Source organism: Podarcis pityusensis (assembly GCF_964106645.2).
Source record: "Podarcis pityusensis genome assembly, chromosome: 6".
NCBI lineage: Eukaryota > Metazoa > Chordata > Lepidosauria > Squamata > Lacertidae > Podarcis > Podarcis pityusensis.
In genome coordinates, this window is record NC_138030.1 from 70216260 (window position 1) to 70241324 (window position 25065).

General features: G+C 43.0%; 1 protein-coding gene across 5 annotated transcripts in view; it reads right to left on the minus strand.

Moving 5' to 3' along the window:
• DDAH1 (dimethylarginine dimethylaminohydrolase 1) overlaps positions 1-25065 on the minus strand; it is a 123071-nt gene that overhangs the window by 41356 nt on the left and 56650 nt on the right. Inside the window, exon 1 of one of the 5 annotated variants that reach the window (XM_081008765.1) lies at positions 18453-18919. The exons of the other annotated variants lie outside the window; for them this stretch is intronic. Coding sequence (XP_080864891.1) covers positions 18453-18770 — 318 coding nt within the window. The 5' untranslated portion in view covers positions 18771-18919. Of the gene's footprint in view, positions 1-18452; positions 18920-25065 lie in introns of those variants that run through there. 5 annotated transcript variants of the gene reach the window in all.

A 25065-nucleotide genomic window follows, 5' to 3' on the forward strand; every position in this document is an offset into this window, starting at 1 on the left:
TAGAACAAAAGAAGCAGTGGAGAAAAAAAAGTAGAAAAGAAATCCTAACCATCCAAGCTCCACCTTTTACTACAAACAAACTATCAAGATAAATGGAGATCATTATAATATTGTTAAAGGAATGTTTCAACTGTCAGTTATTCAGCCCAGCCTTAATATGAGACTGACAGCACTGTCAATCAGCAAAACAGCACAACATCACAAAATAATGGTTTTAGGAATGTTGCAATAGCAATGGCAATCAACATAAATGTTTACGATCACAAGCTGCTAGTCACTTGAGTAGAGCTCTCTCCAAGCCAAATATATTCCTGACACCCACAAACCTTAGGACTACCTTGGAGAAGTTATCTGGTCACTTCTGTTTCCTGCCCCCATATCAGTCCCCTTCCCACAGCAAGGGAGAAATAGATAAAGCACACACACACACACACACACACACACACACACACACAGTACACTTTGCCATGGGCTATATATGAAAACACATATAGCTTGAAGATGAAGTTGGAAAGGGTATTACTTCCAAATTTGTCCTTCACCTCTATGTACTTTTCAATGAGAGGTAACCCCCACACCCACCTCATGACAAAGGAGCCACTGAGGGAAGGATCAGAGCCTCTGTGGCAACCAGGGGAAGAGTGCCTACAAGTGCCATTCTGGAAATTCCTACACAGTATGGGCTTTGGTGCTGCAGGAAATGGTTATTAAATGAAGGATTCTGAGCAATATTCATTTAGCAGAGGCAGTCTGGGAGACAGATTTTTTAAAAAAAATGGTTTGCCATAGCCTTCTGATAAACTGCGTAACATAATAACCCAAGAGGTATCAACCTGCCCCCAGTCTAAGCTAACACTCCATGTACATCACTGATGAAGAGTGTGGCACACCAAATCATGAGCATAAAGGTGCTTTGTCTGGTGCCCATTTCCCCTATGGTTTATCCTTTCCCATATATCCAGCTTCTGTTATGTAGTTTTGTATAATCTCTCCTGTGAAAATGCTCAAAAATAAAATGAAATCCCACTGCACAATTGTGTCACAGCTGCAGTTTTCGTACAAAACAAAAATCAATTCTGCTAATCTAATCCTTCTCAAGACACCATACCCTCCAACATTTCTCTGGTGAAAATAGGGATGTCATATTCTATTATTATTATTATTATTATTATTATTATTATTATTATTTATTAATTATACCATGCCCATCTGACTGGGTTTCCCCAGCTGCTCTGGGAGGCTTCCAACATATATAAAAACATAATTAAACATTAAAAAAAACCCTTCCCTATGCAGGGCTGACTTCAGATGGCTCAAGGGTCGGATAACTTCATACCCTCCAACATTTCTCTGATGAAAATAGGGACATCCTAAGGAAAAGCAGGACATTCTGGGATAAAATCAGAAACCAGGACGGCTTCTGTAAATCAGGGACTGTCACCGGAAAGCAGGGACATTTGGCGGGTCTGAAACACAGGTACCATTTCAATCCCCATTGTTGTCCAACATTTAACATACAACACATCACATCCAGATTAAAATGTCCTACAAACAGGAGAGGAAGGAACAAGTGAAGTGGCTGCAGGATAAACAGTAGACGTTTTAATAAAACAAAGGCAGATGGCTCAGAACAAGCAAGCTGTGCCACATGCTATAGGGGAAAGCAAAAACCTAGAGGCCATTTCCTTAAAAATGCAAAAAAGATGTCCAGCGACCCACTGCTTTTTACATCTTCAGAGATGCTGCATTCAGCTACATTCCTTGCTCTCTAATAACTAGCAACAGGCAAGCCTCAGAGCTGGCTGACAATCTCAGGAGACAGGATCTTGCAAGAATTTCCTGCTTCTGGTTAGGCCAGACAACAGCAGACACTCTTGTGGTATTTTGGCACTTTCGTTCTGCTCCTTATTTGTCCAGGCCAAAACTCAGTTTCAGTGGAAAATTAAATAGCTTAATTTTTAGGATATTAGAATTTGCTTTCTTCTGCTCTTTTAGCCTTCCTGGTTTACAATGTTATTAAAGGCTACTGTGTTATTAAATTTATGATTTCTGTTTATCATTAAAAACCAGGGAGATGTGTCGCTCGGAGTGCAAAAACACGGCAAATGTTACATAACTGTTATCCTGAATGAAGATACACCATGAGCTCTCAAAGCAAGATTTCTTGGACTTCAGTTAAAGTTAGTTATTACTACACGCTATTGGAACAAGTTAGTCATGACTATCTTAGGTTCCATTGCTTTCAGTGGGACTTAAGTCATAACTAACTTTTGCTGAATTGGGATCTAATGTATCTGAACCATACATTAGCACGTCCAACTACAGATGCCCTGGTCCGTATGCGTTTTTACAAACAGGCGTGAGATGCACTCTGTATAAGATCTTTGCCAGCAAGTAAAAGCATTTTCTGCATATATATGCATTTGGCAAGGAAGCCAAACCATCAAAGATGGTTTTGTGTGCTGAAAACCCTTCAAAATGAACCACAGCCAGCACACATTCAGCATTCTTTATGTAATGGGAGCATCAGCAATGCAGATAACTTCCCTCCTATCTTCTGCTGTGGACATGATGTGATTCTGGGTCCTTTTGTGACCTCAATGTTTTGAGGACATGTGCATGCATGAAAGGGTGTGAGTGAGCATTTCTGTCTGGGATCAGGAAAAGAAATGCACATTGGGTGTTTTCTAAGTACTTAATTTGTTGACCATAGAATGCATATTGTGAACAGTTTCACTGATGGATCAACACCTGGTTAGGTGCTGCCACCTGCCCAGGTACCATAATTTCACTCTTCAAGAACTGGTGATGCTATACCAGCTATTTCTGGCAAGGGAAGGGAGAAAATCTGTATCAGAGGATGGGAACTGGAGGGAGCACACATCCTCAAGGATAGCAACTGCTCTGAAAAGCATCATTTGTAGGGAGTTATATGTAAGTGCCCACCAAAGGGAGTCGTCTGCCACACTGCCAGCCCCAGGCTTCACTCCCCTCTCTGGGATATCTTGAAGAGCAGGAGCCATCCTTACCTAAAGCTTTGCAATCTTTTCCATGCTGGTTTTTCTAAGTGAATTAACTGGTAACTGAAGTGAGAGGGATTGAGTGACCACGTAGGCTTTGATTTCATGTGTTTCTGGTTCTGAAAGTTCTAGCAATTTGCCTACTAGGGTCTAGCCTGGTCCACAGTCCAAGATATTGGGCCCTGGAAGCATTCCTACAAGTTGGTGCCCTTTGTCATGTCTTGCATTCCCTCCCAAACCCCACTTTGATCAAAATTGGGACGGTTGTTATTTGGTCCTCAGCCAGCTGATTCATGAGAGGCAAAAAATTGCAGCTTTTGGTTGGGTGCTCTGGCGCGAGCCACCCGACTCATACCAGAACGCCCAACACCCAAAATAGGGGGACATTCCAGGATCCAATCAGAAGCCAGGATGGCTTCTGCAATTCTGGAATGCCCCACTCAAATCGGGACTGTTAAGAGGTATGGGCTTGGGGCCGCCAGAGTCACATCAATAGAGTTTGTACAATTACAGAGGGAAGAGTATTCTATGCACGCATTGTGTATATGTAGTTTATTTATTCTTTTCCTATACATGAGGAAAGAGCTAAGAGGTCCCTCTTCCTTCCCCCCGCCCCCATTCTACTCTTCTGCTTCAAACTGCAACTTCAGCAACCTGGCGTTCTGTAGTCTGGAACATTTGGATGTGATTTTCCAGCACAAAGTCCCAAAGCATTACCGTACTTGTTTAGTAATGCAGTAACGATCATTAACAAAACGACCTTTGAATCTTGAATTAGGGTTGCCATATTTCAAAATGTGAAAATCCGGACACAAAAGTTTTTGAGCTAAAGATCTACACTTCACCTAAATCTACACCTCCAGCATGGGATTTTCCTGGACATTCAGCGATTTCCGCCCGGACACAGTTTCTGACAGCCAAATTCTGGCTATGTCCAGGAAATTCCAGATGTATGGCAACCCTACTTGAATACAACAGATTTTCAGTTAGCAATGAGAATTAGCTGCAAACATTATAACAGACTCCTTTAAACATATTTCATACATCACTCTGGAAGGCATAATAATGTTTTATTTAAAATCATATCCCCGTTCTTAAGTTTTTCCATTTCAGGTCTCAGGAGAAATGAGTAGGGATACATTTGTTTTGCTTCCTCCCCCGCCCCCCAATCAGGGTCTTCTGTTGCCCCCCACCAAGCTTTCACTTATCTAGCTCCCTTTTTTTGTAGAGATTGGTTATGCAAAGCTTTGCCACAGTCAAATGTCCCATAGCTTTTGTTAGATCAATGTTTTATGAAGAAACCCTTGGACATCTAATAAAATATTTAACATTATGCCAGAAAGCATAATTAACATGGTTACTTGTACAAATTATTTTCTTTCCTCCACAAACATGACAGAAACTCATTACTTAATTACCTTTTCAAAAAGCTTCTGGCTCAGGCAGTTCCATTTTTGCCGAATTTTCCCTTTCTCCTGAATGCTAGTCTTTCACTTCATACCAGAGATTCAACCACAAAATTAGGCCTGATATCTGATGACACATTTTCTTAAGCAGATAACCTTGAGCACCCCAAGGTTAGTAACCTTGATTGCGCTATTCATATAGTACATTGTCAAAACGCCTTGCCAAATGTTCATATTTCATGGGTGAATAAATACAGGCTAACTTAGAAGGGTGAAATGGCTAATAGACTGTATCATGTTAACCATATTCTTGCCACTTTTTCTTCTTCTTTACAAGGTTCTCAAAATGCATTTTTTAACACAATAAACAGTTACTTTTCAGTCACATTTTTAAAAGGAGCACAGCCCCAAATTCAGGATGTCATAAATCACATACTACCTTAAAAAACAAAACAAAAAACCTCTTGCCTAAAATCTTTGTTACAAAACCAAACTGGATAAAGTATATGTCGACATGTTAAGTCTGCAATCTTCAAATCAAATTATTGGTATACTCAATCAACTATTGATTTAATCATAGATTAACCTCCTACACAGTAATTACAGGAGCTGAGAACAAGTGGACTTGTAGCATCAAACTGACCATTATTTTGTAAGCTACTTGGCCAGTTGTACTACCTTCATTGCACCAAACTGGATGAGAAGAAACTCAAAGACAACACATTATCTGAGAATAAACCCCACTGAATTCAGCAGGACTTACTCCTGGGTAGACTTGGCTAGGATTATATATATAGGCAGCATAGCTCTATCAATCTAGAATGGCATTGGACCAGTGCACTTAGGTCCAAATTACATTGCAGAAGGCCTGAATATGGGTTTCAGTTGATACGTTTACTGAAAGCTGGATGTTGTTTATCATGCACTAGAAGAGTAAATGTTAGAATAAGGTGAAATCCGATGTTCTCTTTACCATGCTATAGCTGCTCTTTCCTGCACATTTTCCTTCAGTATTTTTATTATTATTGAACAGCAGTGGAAAAATTCATTGTAGCACTATGACAATCACTCCATCAATGCAAGAATTTCAGCTTGCCTGATGGAACAATGTCTCCTCTTCTCCTTCCTGCTGTAGTGGGGGTTCTCTCACTCTGAGCCAATTTTTTGGGGGGCATGGGGAGGATAGGGTGGAAACCTTGTTGCTCTAGTGACTAGTCCTTGTGCAAGTTTCCACCAGTGGGGCTTGTTAGTTTAATGGGTTCAACATACAAAGCCACACACCTATTTTCTTTCCAATTTCAACAGCTCTGCTCACAAAGACCAACAAACAAAAAAACTTTATGTAGAAAATCTCAGTTTCACCATGTATGACAGCCTGAGAATGCTCACAGTTAAAGTAATTATAATTACGTTGGCCTTCTCTGAGAGAAGAGCAGAAGAAACATTGCTTCAAAAACAGGTTGTTTATCAATGAGCTGTTCTTCATTTTCATTTTTTGTATTCAGGCATTCACAGCACGTGATAAAAAAACAAACACGTACCTTGTCAAATGTGATGAGTGTGTGTATGTAGAATTAGGTGTGCAGAAGAAGATCAGTTGGGCTTTGTGGAGACAGATACCTAATTCTACATACACACACACACACACACACACACACACACACACAAACTGCATCCAAAAGGATGCACCATAGGTATACATATTCAAGTACAAAAATAAAGGGACCCAACCAAGTAAATATTAGATGGAAGACACATGGATATTCAAGCACTTCACTTTTCCCCTGTTCTAAACAAAAAACCAAAAACCCATCATCCCACTCCAGCTATTGAGCACTTTTCCTTCTACGCTTTATCTCCAAGCTCCTGGCATGTGCTACTTAACAACCACTGTCCAAACTCTCTTTCCTGCAGCTGTCCTTTGACACACAACCCTTCAAAATAGCTTTTTACCCCTGCATCCCACAAAAAACTGCCCTCATGGAAATTACAGAGGATCTGTCCACCATAAGCCGTAAGCCCCTGGTAGTGGGGACCTACGATACTTGTTCTTTCTAAAGAGAGAATATAGATGATGCTATGTAAATGCAAACAAGTAAATTAGACACTCAGTCCTCCCTTGCTATGAATGAACAACACCGAAACACACACCTGCGCAAAACACACACAGGATCAATAACTCCTATAAGGACAAATAAGAGATACAAAGCCTGAAGGAAGTGTGAAGCAAGCCCAAAGACCAATAAGATAGGCAGTGTTCAGTTAACACATGGATAGGCAAACTAAGGCCTCGGGGCTGGATCCGGCCCAATCACCTTCTAAATCTGGCCTGCAGACGGTCCGGGAATCAGCGTGCTTTTGCATGAGTAGTATGTGTCCTTTTATTTAAAATATATCTCTGGGTTATTTGAGAGGACTGCCTGCTGTTTTACATGAGTAGAATGTGTCATTTTATTTAAAATGCATCTCTGGGTTATTTGCGGGGCATAGGAATTGGTTCATTTCCCCCCCAAAATATAGTCTGGCCCACCACAAAGTCTGAGGGACAGTGGACTAGCCCCCCTGCTGAAAAAGTCTGCTGACTCCTGATGTTAACAACTAGTTAGCCAGAGCCAACAGCCACATAGCACAAAGGCATTGTTCTAGCATGAGGCATTGCTAGAGCAGAAGGCTTTTAAGCCTGAGGAGTGGCGGAGCTTCATGCTCTGTCACCGGGGGTGGAGAGCAGGCAGGGGCGGGGCTGGCGCGCATCCTGGGGGCGGGGTGTGCTGCCCGCAGGGGTGTGGCACGCTGCCTGAGGGGGCGGGGCACCCAGCACGGGCGGGAGGGAAGCCGCGATGGCACCCTGTCGTGATCATGCTGCTGGGGGCAGGGCTCTCCCCCCCGCACTCCTTTTCCTCCGCCAGTGAGCCTGAGCCTTTTCAGCCCCACACAGAACATAGCTGTAAGGCCATCACTGTTACCTCAGGAATTGGTCTACTTGTCAGTGTTAGCTTGCGTACAGGTATCCTTTTCTCCATGCAGAGGACTTCTGCATCTTGTAGGTTGGGGGGGAGAGTGAGACTCTGTTACACTCCTGATTATATCATAGGGAGTGTGACAGGGTTTGAATTGGATTTGGAATGAACTGAGCCATTTTCCAAGGTTCCCCCTGCCCTGCAGGTTTTTCTAGGCTGGTATGTACCACTACTGCTTTTTAAATGGTTTTAGAAGCCTGCCTCCTAGCTGAGACAGGGAAAAGAGCAAGAGCATAGTAATGTCTAAATGCAACAGAGGGGGAAATAGAGACACACACATTCCACCAAGTGTACATACTGGTATACTTAAGCTTGGACATAAATACTGCAAAGTGATAATAGAAAATTTCAGCCTGAGTTTGCATCTCTTGGGTTTGATCTACTGTAAAGTGCTAATTCCCCATGGAACTACTGATGGACCACAGCCAATTGTGCAGCAGAGAGTCTATTTTAAATGATCTGCCAGTGACTGGAGCTACTGCTGCTACTAATGTGAAATGTAAAGAAGTTAATTATTCTAATTAATGATCGGGAAGTTAGCATATGGCCAACACTTTCATTAGTTTTTTTTCCTTCTTATTAACAACCTTATTCTTAATCATCTCTTGGCACAGAGCTTTCAGGACATATGATAAACTTCACAAACTGCATCACACATATCACAGTTCTGAGTAGTACTACTTAATCCATTTAAAGCTGTCCTCAGAATGGATGCTTCCTAGTACAATATCAAAGAAAAGGATGCAGAGCCTGAGTTGAGGTGCTTGAATCCACTTCTTCTCTTTTCCCTGATGGGACCCTACTAGCATTCAAAAAACCCCTAAATGTTGAAGGTTTGGCACACGCAATTTAAGCTTGCAGCTCACCTAAGAATCTCCATCTTCAGTAAAGGCTAATAGAACAGAAACAGAGCACTCTGGTCCCACCAGGTGAGTTCAAATCTGGAACCAGTGTATCTGGACCTGCAGCCTCAAAAGGATTGACGTTAGGTGGGACCTGATGAGATCTGCCTTTTCAAATTACATAAACAATCATGTAAAACTTATAATCTGCATTATATTGAACTGTTTTCTTTAGAACATGTTATAGTACAAATTATGTTAACACCATCCACTTGAAGTCATCTCTACTGTTTTCCCCCTCTTTGCACTCCTCTTCTTCACAAAACCAGGTAAGAAGTCCAACACATTATGGGGGAAAGGAGGGGGGGGAAACATGTTTTTAGCAGTCACCCAATGTTTCAAATAACATATCCAGTTATACAATACAAACAATGAGTGCATATAGCAGGATAATGAAATTGTCATCTACCAATTCAGGTCTCTCACCCAGAATCACTTAATACATTGTTTGTGTCACACTTAAATAAGGTTTGCCATATTTCAAAAAGTAAAAACCAGGACACCCTGAAAGTTGTTGAGCATTTTTAAGGAGCTTTTCTTTAGACAAACCCCAAAGCTGCTTCTCTCTCTCTCTCTTTTTTTACAAAAATGCCCCCCAAAACCCCCATGATTTTTCGATTGACTTTCCTAAGATTCAGGACAAAGCAACCTTTTGGAAATCCCCCCCCCCTCGAACATCAAGTCTGCCTTTGAAATCCCAGTGTTGTAACCACAGGCAGACTAACGCGTGAGTAAGCACCACTGAACTCAATAGGCCTTGCTTCTGAGTAGGATCCGGCTGTAAAAGTGGTAACGGCATGGGGGGTGGGCTTCAACCCTATGGAGTGCTTAGCTTTTCCATACGTTATTGGACATTTTGGAATTCGGCTGATGTTCAAATTAAGAGAGAACTAAAGGTGTAACAGTGCATATATGATGGAAATAGCATATCCTGTTTCCTTTTTTAGTGAGACTCCTTGATATTGAACTGATATTGCATCTGTATATACACAATAGAGCTGCCAACCAATCACAAAATTTTAAGCTGATAAATCATCTTCCTTGAAACAGATTAAATCAACCGATTTCATTTAAAATAAAATCTGCAGATTTCAGAACTCAAAAATATAGACAAATTTTTACAGGAATTGCTGTAAAATTGCTGCCTTTGATCAACATGACAACCTAAACCACAGGACTCATCAGGGTTTGGCTCCAGTCAAAGCTGGACTATCTGTTGTCTAACCCAAGAACCATCAATTAATTCATTTACTTTAAATATTTATAGCTGCCTTTCGACTAAATAATCTCCAAGCGGCTTAAACAATGCCAAAACTCCTCTGTGGACTGGACTCTTTTTCTTTGATCACCCCTCACCATCACTATAGCTGTTGCTCTCTCCAGTCGCAACGGTTGGAAACAAGACCTTCAGTCTCATTACTATAGCAGAATTGTCATGAATTGTGGGTAAAAAAACCCTTGGTGTAAATTCAGACAAACAGATTTCCCTTTCTCCAATGTACACAGACTATTTACATTGTCCAGACAACCTGTTTCCACTACAATCGTTCAGCTTGGTGATTGCAACCTGTGTTCCACTGTGGGCAAAAGGTTTGTTTGAGAATGCCCTAAGGAAAGCAGTTGGGTGCTTCTGTTGCAAGCACACACTGAAATTCAGCACACCCTCCATTCAACCTTCTTTGCAGAGCAAGTTTCTATTGTCAAATGTTTCACAGATGAGAAAGTAAGTAGAATGGAGACAGCAACATTCCCAAATAACTCTGACCCAAGCAAGTGCTTAAAATGGAATTTGAAGCCTTTGATTTCTAGGTCCAAGTCCATCACTTGGTCCGATGAATACGCTTTAGCACTTAGCCAGCAGTTTACTTTCCATTAATTTATTACCTAAAAGTTTGCCTTTAAAAGAAAGCATCAACTTCACTAACTGAACTTGTTACACATTGAACTTTATGCATGTTACTATTTACGTGGTTCTTTTCAATTTGTTACCAACAGCTCCCTTCTCCACTGGACACCCATAAGCAGTGGGAAGTTTCAGGAGATATATGAGGGAGCTGAGAGAGATCTATCGCCAAGCAGGTTTGGCAAAAGCCAAATGCCAGATAAGATTTAAAGTTTTAAATCAGTCGTTTCCGAACATAAGGGTCCCACTGCAACAATAAATCACTTGCAACTGTTTATTAAATACCAGTCTCATAATAATAATAATAATAATAATAAAGTCTCATTTTCCCACTGTGCAGGAACCTGGTGGGATGCAGAACGGATTGAAATACCCTTGAATATCCTAGTTGCGCTAATCTAATCAAACATAAATCTAATATTTTTAATTTACATTTTAAACATGAAAAATAATGAATTTCTTACTACAATATATGCATGTTCTGCTATCTTACAAAGAAACTAGGTTAATACATCACGGCAATTTAATTACAGGAAGGTTATTCTTAATGCTCTGGAAAACTCATTGCTCCTCCCTCCTTTTCACTCGCTTCCCTCTAGTTTGTGGCAACAATAGGCGAGAAGAGGCAGCCACAAATTTTTTGTTGTTGCTTCTCTTTGCTGCTCAGTTATAAGCACCATTGTCCAACTTATTCCCTAGTGTTGCTTGAGTTGCTGTTGTTGTTGTTGTTACATTTATATCCTAGCTTTTCTCCAAAGAGCTCAAGGTGGCAAATACACAATTCTCCCCACTTCCATTTTTCTCCTCAGAACAACTCTGAGGTAGGTTAGGCTGAGAGAGAGAGTGTGTGACTGGCCCAAGGTCACCCAGTGAGCTTCATGGCTGAGTGGGGATTTGAACCCTGGTCTCCCAGATCCAAGTCCAGCACTCTAACCACTACACCACACTGGTGAGTAGAGGGAGGTCAGTAACAGATACAGGAAATCTGCACCCTTTAACAGACCATACATGCTCCAGAGAACTATATCCAAACCTATGATGGAATCCAGTGCTTCCTGAAAATTCTCAGATCTGAGGAAAACTTTCTGACCTGTTATTGGATGCAGATTCTTTCCCCTTACACCTAAAAATGTTTACATTTAGTATGTTGATGAGTGAACATAGTAAAGGTAAAGGGACCCCTGACCATTAGATCCAGTCGTGACCAACTCTGGGGTTGCAGCGCTCATCTCGCTTTATTGGCTGAGGGAGCCAGCATACAGCTTCCGGGTCATGTGGCCAGCATGACTAAGCCACTTCTGGCGAACCAGAGCAGCACACGGAAATTTCGTTTACCTTCCCGCTGGAGCAGTACCTATTTATTACTTGCACTTTGATGTGCTTTCGAACTGCTAGGTTGGCAGGAGCAGGGACCGAGCAACAGGAGCTCACCCCATCATGGGGATTCGAACCGCTGACCTTCTGATCGGCAAGTCCTAGGCTCTGTGGTTTAACCCACAGCACCACCCACGTCCGATGAGTGAACATATCCCACCTTAAATGGAGTTAATCTAACCCTCACGTTTTTGCATGAATCACATTTCTAGGGGTACCTGCTGATCGGAAGAAGGAAAACCCAAGATCAGGGACTCATGCAGAGATGTAGCAGGCAGCCCCTCATGGCAATGAGAATTCTACCACTTTGTGCTTTAGTAGTGAATGAATGACCCAATATGATATCGCAAAATTACCTACTCCTAGTGGAGGCTGTTGGAATATAGGCAAGCCCAGAACAGAAATGCAGCGGACAGCATTGTATGTGATGGGGGCTGTTGTTGTTGTGGTGGTGTATTTTGTGCTCAGAGGAGCATTTAATTATATAATTAATGTATTTCTCACTGCAACTACTTTATTTTATTTATTTATTCCAAGCAGTCTCCTGAAACATATTACTATGCACCAGGACACAGTTTGGAAATTACCGATATAAGCACCTCCTACTAAAATCACAGACACATTCCTGCAAATATGTGCTGAAGATTTCCATAGTACCTAAGTGCATTTAACTTCATACATGCAATACATTTATTTCCCAATATACAGTAATCAGTACTCCATGGTAGATTTTTGTTGTATTTAGCAGCCTGGTCCCCCCCCCCCCCCTTAGCTGCTAATCCATTTCAGCCATTTCCCAAATCAGACTCTGCTGACTGCTTTTATTTCATTTTCTGGCTCACTGATCTTATCCCTGCCTGTCTGAATGGATTGCAGAGGTGGTTCTTGACATGACTGTCTTCCGTCCTGGAAACCAATTACAACTCATGGGCTATATGAGAAAATTTAACAGGGCAGAATATAATGTACTTGGACTTCATGTTAATAAAACATTGCTGAAAACAAAAGCAAACTTTAGGTCGCGTATTATCATCATCATTTAAAACTTAGAACTCAGGTTCTGCCCAAACTGTCCACTCCACTGGTTCTGAAACTGAGGTCTTAAAAACCACACATCTCCACAAGATTATGGAGGAAGAAATGGAAATATGTATTTGTATATACAAACAAATCAACAAAGCATATATAGAGGGGGCGCAGTCTGTAAATATATATATATCTCAATAGTTTGAGCATTCTTCCTATACAAAGTGCAAATATACATTTGAAAATTACACATTGGAAGAACACTGACTTTTTCTTTGTTTGTGCTAAGGTAGAGGAAAGAGACTGGGAGAGAAAAAATATTGCCAGCCCCCACACTTGGGCTCCCAATAGTCTCTCATCTGTCTGCAAAGTTCTACAGCTGCAGCAGAACCAGCTGGAAGCGTGGTGGTGGCGGCTGAGAGGGCTCTGGGCAGCCAAGCACCATCTGCCCATAGATCTAAAAAAGCAAGATTGCTGCAGTGCAGTGAACAGCACTGCAGGAAAACACCAAAGAGGTCCGCCCCTTTTGGGTTTCCACTTCAGAGTCCTCACACCTGCTTATTTATTCAGTGTTCCTGAGGCATTGTTAAAAGAGATTTGTCTTTGTTTTTGTCTGGCTGATAGGGATGCTCCCTGCGAAGTGGTGAGCATCAAGAGTGTTGGTGGCTGCATCTGGGTGAGCAATCTGCCTGTGGGGAAGGGACTGGGCTATCTAGGTTAAGAAGGTGGCAAAGAGTGTTTGTATTGCTCCAGGTGAGAGATGGGGTTGAAATGCGTAAGTTATTAGTTTGCTTTTTTCTGCTGTTATTGCGCTGTTCTTATTGAGTGGACCTAATTCTTTGCACAGGACTCTTGGTGAGTTGAAGGTTGGGAGGGTTTTTTTTTTAATTTATTGAAGTGTGAATTGAATGGATAGAATGATGTTGGGGTTGTTGAGTTGGTTGATGAGTTATTGGATATGTGGGAGTTGTATGGTTAGATTAGCGTTGTGTAATTACTGTGCAGGTGAATAATTTTGGAGACTGTGGGATAGATTCAACTAACCCGGTACACTAGTGGATGTCAGTTGCAAGGTCTTCCTCGATGGCAATGGGGCTTTCCCCCCTCCCACTCTGGAGGGTCAGGAGAACACCCCCCCAGAAGAGTATGCAGGAAGGAGAGGAAGGATCATTCTATTTTTTTTTAAATGATATTTATTAAGAATTTTAAAATTACAGAAAAGACAAAGAGAAAAAGAAGGGGAAAAAAACAAAAGAAAAACAAACCACAATCCACGATTAAACAATACAAATTAATCAAAATAAAAATAAAAAAATAACAACAAAACACATAACACAACACAATCAAAAAGCAAAAATAAACCACAAAAATTTAAAAACAAATCCAATATTCCCAAATCCTTAACTGTCATTACCTTATTTCATTGACCTCCTCACTCCTCCCTTTTTTGTATTCTAGTTGTTAATTATCACAGCAAATCCTTTCCCTTTTTCATAGTATTCTGTCATTAAATTACCTTAATCTATTTTAACCTTAACTTACTATAAAAGACCCTAATACTTAAAACTTAGATCTTATTTATACCAATTTCTCATAACCATAACATATTCTTACATAATTCTTTTAACATTTCTGCTAAAGCCAAATAATTTCGTTCCAACATTTTTCTAACATTCATCAATTTTATAAAACAATCCTAATAAAATTTTTTTTTAAAACTTTCTTCCAATCTTCATCCAACATCTCTTCCTCCTGGTCCCGGGTTTTGTCAGTCCTTTCTATCCCATCAATCTAGCTCATTAACCTGGTAATCTTATGTCCGAGGCCCTTAAGTCTCTTCCATGTCCCTTCCGCAGCTCTTCTTCATATTTATACCTGTACTTTACTTTGTCTCCTGCTCCTTTTACTCGTGGAAACTCCAGCTTGACAGTATTTTTGTCCCTTCTCGACAAATCAGCCCCTTTTCCATATTCCACACTAAACTCCATGTGGTATTTAAAAACATATTTCATAGACCCTCCAGAATTAAGAACCACCACATCCCCAAACATCTCACGGCCCATTGCCAGACCTGAAGAGTCAAAACATCCCTGCATAGGGGGGTCTATCCAACCCCCTATTTCCAAACCAAGCAAAACTGTATCTCTCCAAATCTGGCTTTTTCCTAGTTCATTTGTCAAATCTAACAACTCATGTTCCTGCTGGGCCACAGCTCCCTCCATCTCTGCCACCCGAGGTCCAGCAACATCCTCTTCCCTCATCTGATCTGTCAGAGCACACTCCTGAGTTGATTCCTGTGTGGATTCTATATAATTACCCACAACCTGTCCAAAATTTCTGATCGCAACAGTCATCAAGTCCGTCTTCTCATGTAACTGTTCCAATAGGGCACTTGTTTTGCAGAAAGCACGCACCAGAGCTTCTGAATACATTGTTATGAAGGTCAGAAGTCTATTCCCACGATCTTGATCTGTTGCAGCTGCAGAGCTCCCCGGTTCAGATTTAAACAGTTTCACAGGCTCCCTCTAGGGGAAGAACTTCTATTTGTATCCATCTCTTTTCTTTTTCTTTTTTTTTTCTTTTAAAGGCAGATCTAACAACAAAGTTTCCTTTTTCAGATATTTTGTCAATATTTGTTCCTTTAAAATGCGAAGGAGAACAATGGAATCACTATGTTTCTCTTCTTTTAACTGTCTGTCAAAGACGTTTGTCTATAGTCAATGAGCTTCCCAAAAACGTCAGTCTTGACACCCCGCTCCCAGGTTCAAGACGGTGGAAAATTACTTTTCTTTACACTCTCTTCTGCAGGTTTAAACAGTCCGGAAAAAATCCCCCCTCTTCTCCTGCTTCCGAGAGGGGTTCAACAATTTTAGATGATGAAAATTAATCCTTTACAAACGATTTTCTGAACTCTAGTTTGCCATGTCTTTGCTTTAATCTATCTACAAGAAACGGAAGGCTGACTTCCTGTTTAGACCTTCCCGTTTCAGTGCCAAATTGAAAAGAATTTCTTAGTCCAATTTTCCTTTCTACTCACAGGTCGTTGTTTAAAGTCCAATTGTCCGAAATTAAGCTACTCACGGGTAGTTGTTTTAATAGCCAAATTGTCCCAGGAAAAAGGCAGCACTCTCCGGCAACGGCTGTGCGGCTTCGCTCCTCGGAAGAAGCAGTTGACTCTCAGCACTGCGCCACTTGCCCCTCTTCGCTCCGGAGCCCGTAACTGGGTTCCTTTACGAGTTGGGGGGGCGCGAAAGGTGCCCGCCGAGTCCCATGGTCACAGGCTTCATCCGCCTGTGATTTTTCAAAGGGTCCCCGCTTCGCCATAGCGGGAAAGACCCGTTTTCCGTGGAGCCAGTCCCTCCAGATCAGAGGGAATCCGCCATTACCGATGGCGCCACCCCGGAAGTTCAAGAGGAAGGATCATTCTAACAGCAGCAGAAATGCCAAAACGAGAAGTGTGTGCTGGTGAAATCCTTCCAGTACAGTAGTACCTCAGGTTACAAACGCTTCAGGTTACAGACTCTGCTAACCCGGAAGTAGTACCTCAGGTTAAGAACTTTACTTCAGGATGAGAACACAAATCACATGCTGGCGGTGCGGCAGCAGCGGGAGGCCCCATTAGCTAAAGTGGTACCTCAACTTAAGAACAGTTTCAGGTTCAGAACGGACCTCCAGAACAAATTAAGTTCTTAACCAGAGGTACCACTGTATTATTTTGTATTATCATTCAAATTTTCTAGACAAAATATACTGCAATTAAGTTTCATAAATAATTTACTTTTGTGATTATTTATTCATGCATATAGTTTTCTTTGTTGTTGCTTAATTATGTTATTTAAAATGTGGAATTAATTATTATTATTAGTGGTAGCTGCAGGATGGTTTAGATTTGAATGTGGACTATATACAGGGGCATTTTACACCAATACTTTTTTGTTGGGATATGTTGAAATAGCAAACTGTATGTAAAGTAGAGAGCAACTGAAACTATTGCTGAGCTGGTAGAGAGAAGGCTGGATTAGGCTTGCTCAGCTTTCCTTAATGAACTGGCCTTCTGCCAGGTCACTGACTGTGCAGGTGAGTGGAAGAGTTGTCAGTGGGCAAAAGACCCCAAAACGGGACATTTCAAAGGTGGGGAGAGATGGGACTGAGCTGGCCCAGGATCCACTGGATTCCCAAGCCAGTCTCACCACAATTGGGCAATGCTATCAGGTCCACATCAGGCTTGGTCATCTTGCCCCTGACCTTCTGCTGCTGGTTGTGTGAGCTGTAGAGCTGCAGATGCAGCAATAGCTCTGCCGCTTTGCAAAGCCCTGGCAGCACGATGTGCATGTGCGAGTTTGGATTGTGCCCTAAATAAAAACGGATGGAACTTAGGCATGGAATGTTGAATGTTTACATGTGGAATTCACCACTTTGTCCAGGATAAATTCAATTTCTATCAGAGTCTTTTTGCAACAGAAAGAAATGTCTGAGACTTTGTGATCTCTCACCTGAAAGAGAGCAGAGCATGGAAGCCCTGCACTCACCTGAGAGCAAGACCCACTGAACACAATGGGACTCTCTCCAAAGTAATCATGTGGTGACTTGTGCTGTAAGATGCCATTTAAATTACCAGTGGCATGAAACCTGTTGGGAAAACTGAACCAAGCTACAGATTTTTAGGAAGAAACACCAAAAGGAAATATATACTGGTGTGGAAGGCTAAGCAACTATTCACCTAATGAAGTGAATGGGGATACTTCGCTCCCCACAAAGATGCCTATACATCAATGTGAAAGATGTCTTCTACATTCTGCTGTTCTTCCAAAGGCACATGCACCTGTGCTTTAAATAACCTACTTGGAATACAAAGATATATCTTCAAGCAATATTCATGACCAACTTTTCCACAGTGCATGGAAGTGTACCTTTTATTCCTTGCACCTGTGAAGTTTCCTGTGGTTGTTGTTTCTAATTATTCCTGGCAAACGTGATAAGCATCACTCTTGATCTGGCTTCATTAAAAAGAAACCTGCTGTGGTTTCATTTGGAGCCATTACTACTTCTGAAAAGAACCTGCCCATTTATTTATTTTTTTAAAAAGCTGTCTCTTCTAAAATTGCGGGCAGGGTAGAAGACACAAAGAAAGGAATGAGATTATCGTTTCAGTCCAGCCAATTATTTCTAAAGCAAGCACCCTGCCAGAACGCATCTGTGTGCCCCACGACTGAAAACTGATTCATGCCCCCACCCCCAAAAAACCCTCATTCAGATCTAGTTTTCTCCCAATCTGCAATATTGTGCTGGCTTGGTGAAAGACGGGCGAGGATGGGAAGGCTTCAGAGTTCACGAGGAACGAGAGAGGAGGATGCCTTGGTGCTGAGCATCTTCTTCCTCCAGCATCTCTCCCTCCTCCCAGCACAGCCGGCCACGCCTTACAGTACCGCACTCCCCACACCCAGCGCGCGGGGCGGCGGCGGCAGCCTGCTGCGCCCAGGAGCCCCTCGCTCCGCGCAGGGCGCGCTTCCCACCCCGACCTTCCCCTTCAGGTCCGGCTGAGAGGAAAGCGCAGCCTGCCAACGCTCTGCGGCCCATCCCAAGATGCTGCCCACCAAGGCGCTTCTTCTCCCACCCAACCCGCTTTCCCGCTCTCCACACTCCTTTGGCCACGGTGGGAAGTTGCAGCGGCCCCCGCCCTAGAGGTGGCGGTGGGGGAGTCACACTCACACATATACGGAGAGAGAGAGAGAGGGGCAGGCGCCCCCTCCCGCTCCCTCCCTCCCTCCTCAGTCGCCCCCTCACAGCGCGCCCCGCCCCGGTACCTCTTTCCTCCTGCTGGGCGCGCCCGGGCGCGTGAGGAGAGCCGTCTCCTCGCACACGACGGCCACGTCCTCGACGAAGACGCAGTCGGGCAGGCTCTCGTCGGCGGGCAGCTCGAGCACCTGCAGCCCCAGCTTGCTCTTCAGCACCCCGACGTAGAGCTGGTGCTCGCGCTCGGCGCGCGCCAAGTCCACCTCCTTGCCCTTCTCGCGCCTCAGCGCCTGCTGGCACAGGGACTCGGGCAGAGCCCGCACCAAGGCGTGCGTGCAGCGCCCGAAGGCGGAGGCGCCGCCGCCGCCGCTGCTGCCCAGCCCTGCCATGTTGGGGTGAGCGAGAGAGGGGAAGAGGAGGAGGAAGAAGAGGGCAGCCGCGGCAAGAGCAGGAGGCACCACCACAGCCCGCCTTCTCGTCTGGCTCCGGCGCTGCCAAGCTTCCCCCCACCTCTCCTCCGCTTTCCCTCCCACCACCAGCTGAAGCGCCCTCCCCACCGCCTCAGAATAGGAGGAGGTGGGCGAGCGCCAGGAGCCGAGGCCGCTTCGGATTGGCCACGCTAGCCTCATCGCAGTCCTGCATCCCGGGGACCGTCCATTGGCTGGGCGCTTTGGTCGGGGCGTCCGATTGGCTCGAGGCGGCAGAAATTACCTGTGCGCTGATTTACAACCTTGGGGAAACCTTGGCCTTGGACATACCCGCCAACCGCCTCTGTCCAAGGGATCCGTTCTGAAACACCAGCAACAGCAATAGGAGAGTGTGAGCGCGGAATAAGCTTCTACCTGATAACCGGGTACAGAATGCAGAAAACGTTAGGTATGTTTTCCCCACCAAGTTTTCACATAGGTTCTCCAGCAGAAGACAGCTTACGCTGGAACATGACTTAGTAGTGTTCTGCTTCTTCTCTCGGAGGGCTGAAGGGTTGAGAAGAAGGCAGTTTCTTGTGGTGCCTGCACACACCTCACTTTCCCTCTAGTAAGGAGAGTCTGGTGATTAGGTTGAGCTAAAATAAATTTGCTCTGCAAAGTGGGATGAAGTAACTTTCAAGATTTTCTAGGTGATCTTTCCTCTTTATAAAATTCTATGGCAGTGGATGTCAGCTAACAGATACCCCATAATTCTAGCATCTGACTCTCTAGCCCCTCAGTATAAGTGAACTTTTTTTCACATAATGCAAAGCAAAATACACCTATTTTCAACTGAGGGATGATGAAAAATATATGTCCTACAGTATGGTTGGCTACAAGTTATGCATAACTGGACTTGTGACTGATGAGTCCCCTAGCTCATAAAGGTGTTTCAATGTATGCCTTTTTAAGGGAAGTTGGTGGTGGTATTGCATAGCTAGAAAAGAGGTGGAAGTTGACAAGTGTGTTTCAATATATAAAATATTGCAAAAGAAGAAACCTTTTGCACTGTGACTGAAATGATTTCAGTTGTGGGGGACAATTGGATCTCACAACTTTCTTGCACATTGACCTCAATGAACTGCAGTATCACCTCCTAGATAAAGTGTTAGGCTTTGTTATGTTAGCCACAATCCATATGTATCCTGCATCTGTCTGGTATGCTTTCCCTGAAACCAGCTAGAAAATGGAAGCCCCAATTAAGCTGAGGTGTGTACAGTTCAGTCAGGCATTGCACATGTGCAGGAGAGTCAGGTAAGGGACATCGAGTACAGCAATGTAAGAATCCAACTTGAAACACAGCGGGAGGTCAGGGGTGGGATGAGCTCATCGCATTTCAAGCTGCTAATGTGTACAGAGTCTTAATATGGGCTGGAGAGACGTGGATTGACCATTTACCTAAAGCCAAGGACTCTGGACTCAGAGGATGGGTTTGACAAAGCCTGAACTTCATGTCCCCATGTGTAAACACATAATAATTCTTTTGTTCCAAAGTGCCTGCATTAATTAGACACCGTAATAAGGAGTGACCTAATTCAGAGAGTTGGTGAGAGTAAGAACTGCAAGCGCTCTGCACAGCAAATAAGTTAAAACAAAGTGCATATTGTGACTTCCATTGGCTGTGAACAAGTAGATTTCATTCATTAATTCAACCATTCATTCATTCATTCATTCAGCAATCTATGAAATCTCTCCCTCACTGCAGATTTAAATTTGAAAACAAATGTTTAGAATTTTGTCAAAGAGCTGCCTGGGTACAAGAGTTTAAAGCTTGGATATGAGATTTCAAGTTATACTTTACAGGCTACTTTCTAACTCTGGAGATCTAAGGAGATAGCCATGCTATCTGTGTAGCAGACAAACAGCCTGACTTAAAAGCAAAGGTGAGGAGCACCAATTCTTATATCAAAAGGCCAAACAAGACAAAATGTTGGAAACATGCATTTTCCAATCCTATGATTCCTTCATAACCATATTGTGGGGACTGAGGGGGCGACTTGCAGAGATGAACCAGTAGGTGAGAGGAGGTGCTCAACCCTCCCCCCCAATGCCCTTTCAGTATTCAATTATTTCCCCCAAAACTGTGCTTTTCAGAAATGGGGGGGGGGGGGGGGCGAATTGCTTGAAAGAACAACTTATAGAAAATTCGCAGCTGAGTTTTCTATTGCAAGTGACCCCAAAGATAATGCACAGTTTCCTTTGGGCTGCAAAGGCAGCCTTGTTACTTAGAATCCCAGTTATGGTTTAAATATATGTGAGATCCATGACTAAGATTTCCCAAGTTTCTTTCAAAACATTGGTATCAGGAAAGAAGACCCCCCCCCCCCAACTAAAATCAGGACTAGGTAGAGGGATAGTTTAACTCTTTCTACTGTATAATTTTTATGTTTGAAAACCACACACCCACAGCACTGGTAACCTGTTGTTTGCCCTACATGAACTTTGCATGAATTATGGTGCAACCTCAAACAATCACTTCTTTCTCCCAAAATTAGTGGGACAAGATATTCCCACCACCATTTAATCCCAGATAGGCAGCATAGATGAAATAATAATTGCCTGTGTGAGCAGTCTTAAATATCCCCACATTTATGCTCATGAAGGCAGACAGAATGTGTGGACCAAGTAATCCTGGACAATCACAACAGAAGCTGGAAGCAACACAAGCACAACCATGGGCATGGCCATTACCTACAAACAAATGTGGACAGTTAACATTGCTGTCTGAACCAGCTCCCAGATATTACAGATTGAAGCTGGAAGATCCTTCAGGAAGAACTGAAACTATCACCGCAACTAGAAACTGTCTGTCATTTCTGTGGCACAGCCATTTCTAGGCGCACTTCCAGGCAGAAATAATTTGCAAGTGTCACATTACAGAATCAGCTTTACTATCACCTTCAAATGATACAGTGGATCTGCATTCCAATTGTTTCCAGTTCAAATGAACTTGCAGGATCAAAGCTACCACCCTAGCACCAGCCTTCCTCTGAGGCGCACCCTGTTCACCTTCCTGTTCTAAAAATTCAGGTGATAAAAAGTTGTCACATGAAAAGATCCTTAGAAGATGCATGGGGTATGTCTATGTCACCCAATGCGGTTCAATTAACCTGGCATTTTGTCTGCCGCCGTTTTCTACATTCAGATGAATAGCAGTGTCAGCAAAACTGACAGCTAGGCAGAGAAGAAGGGGAAGGGGGACCGGCTGCCAATGGTGATTGTTTAGAAACCAGTTTTGACAGCAAATCCTGTGTATCCTATGTAACTAGAGAGAACAGGCAATGTTCAGAGGCACTGTGAATGCACAGAGTCTAGCACGATAAGATATACTTATATTCCAAATGTGGCTTGGCATGGTGTTGTCATCTAGGGCTTTGTATGTATTTCCACAAATCTCTTCAAAGGCGCAATAACTCTTGGAAGTTTTGTTTTCAATCCCTTTCCCAAATATTTCCAAGGCTGAATTCGACATTTTTACCGCAACAGGAAACTGACTTGACACTGTCAATAAGCTTTCTGCTATGACTGACTCTTTTTAAACAGACCTCACCTGACACATGAGGGGAAAGTAATATTTATTCCTCTTGAACGGTCCACCTTGGAAAATGTTGATTTATTTCCTGAAAATTTCTAATGACTAAATCCCAACTAAACGTGTTGCACAGCGAATCCCAACAAAACGTGTTGCACAGCAAAGAGTCAACCTTTTCTGCAGGCGAAGTAGAAAGGAAAAACCTAGTGGACGGCAAGATGTCAGCCAACTCTGAAACACTGCTTTGTTTGTGCTTGCTTGCCATGACAAATATGGATTTCTAATGGTTAGTATGAGCCTGTTCTGGTCACTAGGTAAGACATGGAGTCAGAACCAAGTTACTCTTTATTTACTTAAAAATATGTATATCCTATAGCAGCACAAGGTGGCTTACAACCGCAGTTAAAATCATAGCAACCATCAGTAATAAAAACAAATTTTCAAACAAGAAAAAAGTCCAAACGGCTCACAAATTCAGCTCACAAATTCATTTATCAGGGATGCACTTTAATAAGCGTCCAAGAAGTCATTCCATAGCCCCATTGCCATCACCAAAAACCCTTGCTCCTTGCCAAGGTCAGCTTACCTTAAACAAGGATGTAAATAATTCCCCCCCCCCCCCCATTTGTAACCACCCTTCCATTACCCTTGATTCATCCCCATCCTTTGTAAGCTTTAAAATGGGACTGATAAGGAATTAACACCTTCTGTGCCACAGGATTTTGGTGGAAAAAGAAGAAGAAGAGTTTGGATTTGATATCCCACTTTATCACTACCCGAAGGAGTCTCAAAGTGGCTAACATTCTCCTTTCCCTTCTTCCCCCACAACAAACACACTGTGAGGTGAGTGGGGCTGAGACTTCAGAGAAGTGTGACTAGCCCAAGGTCACCCAGCAGCTGCATGTGGGGGAGCGGAGACGCAAACCCGGTTCACCAGATTACGAGTCTACTGCTCTTAACCACTACACCACGCTGGAAGCAGACACCAGACCTGGAGTGAGCAATGGGCTGGACCTTACTATTGGGACTGTGACAATGAATACAGTGGTACCTCTGGTTGCTAACGGGATCCGTTCTGGAGCCCCGTTCGCAACCAGAAAGGAACGCAACCCGCATCTGTGCACACGCGGGTCGCAATTCGCTGCTTCTGCACATGTGCGTGACATCATTTTGTTCATCTGTGCATGCACGAGTGGCGAAACCTGGAAGTAATGCTTTCCGGTACTTTCGGGTCGCCGCAGGACGCAACCTGAAAAAACGTACAGTGGTACCTCGAGTTAGGTACGCTTCAGGTTGCAGACTCCGCTAACCCAGAAATAGTACCTCGGGTTAAGAACTTTGCTTCAGGGTGAGAACAGAAATCGTGCTCTGGCTGCGCGGCAGCAGCGGGAGGCCGCATTAGCTAAAGTGGTGCTTCAGGTTAAGAACATTTGCAGGTTAAGAACGGACCTCCGGAACAAATTAAGTACTTAACCCGAGGTGCCACTGTATCATGAAGCAAACGTAACAAGAGGTCTGACTGTACTAAACCTAGACTGAGCCCTTAGCAGATGTGTTTTCTGCGAGAGAGTTATGAGTTCTTGAGAAGCCATTACATTTTGACACAAATCTGAAATAAATAAAATGTTACTTGAAAAATGTAAACCATCCCAGTATATCCTCAATTTATGCTTGCTGCTTTCACAGGCAAGTGTGTGGGTGAGCAAGGGAAAGGATCATTGGACAAATCAGTCAATTCACAACTAAGCTGATAAAAAACCCCAAACTACCTCCCTTCAGTAATACACAACTTTTTGATTACATTTCGTTTCAGTGGGCCAATTTGGGAGAATCTTGAGTGAAAATAGTTTGTTTAACTGATGATTTCTCAGATAACTAGAATGAATAACAGTATGGTTTTTATTCTCCCAAATATTTGGTGTTCTTCAGCAGGGCCAGCAATACCATTCGGCAGAGTGAGATAACTGCTTCAGGTGGCTCTTCCTCCTGAACTCTCAGCCATTCCCCTTGGGCCACAGGGTTTCTCCTGGGCCCCCTAATCTGGCCCTCTACCTCAGGTACAGTGGTGTGGGGATTACTGGGTTTCCTTTTTAATTTTTTTATTATGTATTTAGTGTTTTTCATATTGTGATTTTATGTTGTGAACCCCTTGAGAACTATGCGTATAGGGTGGTATACAAATTTAATAAAGAATAATAAAAAATAAATATCCCATCACAAGTATTACAGTAAGATTCAGCTGCCAGTCCAGTCAGCTTCTGTATATAGCATGGGGAGGGAGCACCATTTTGTCTTTCACCTCAAGCAGCAAAAGCCCTATACACTTCAGCTGTGATATGAAATATATCACATATTAATATGTTAATGCTGCTGCTGAAACCTTTTTCCAGATCACTGTTACAGTACCGTGGTACCTCTGGTTAAGAACTTAATTCGTTCTGGAGGTCCATTCTTAACCTGTTCTTAACCTGAAGCACCACTTTAACTAATGGGGCCTCCCACTGCTCCCGTGCCGCCGCACGATTTCTGTTCTCATCCTGAAGCAAAGTTCTTAACCCAAGGTACTATTTCTGGGTTAGCGGAGTCTGTAACCTGAAGAGTCTGTAACCTGAAGAGTCTGTAACCTGAAGCTTATGTAACCCAAGGTACCACTATATAATTAGGAAACACAGTGGTTATTTTCTG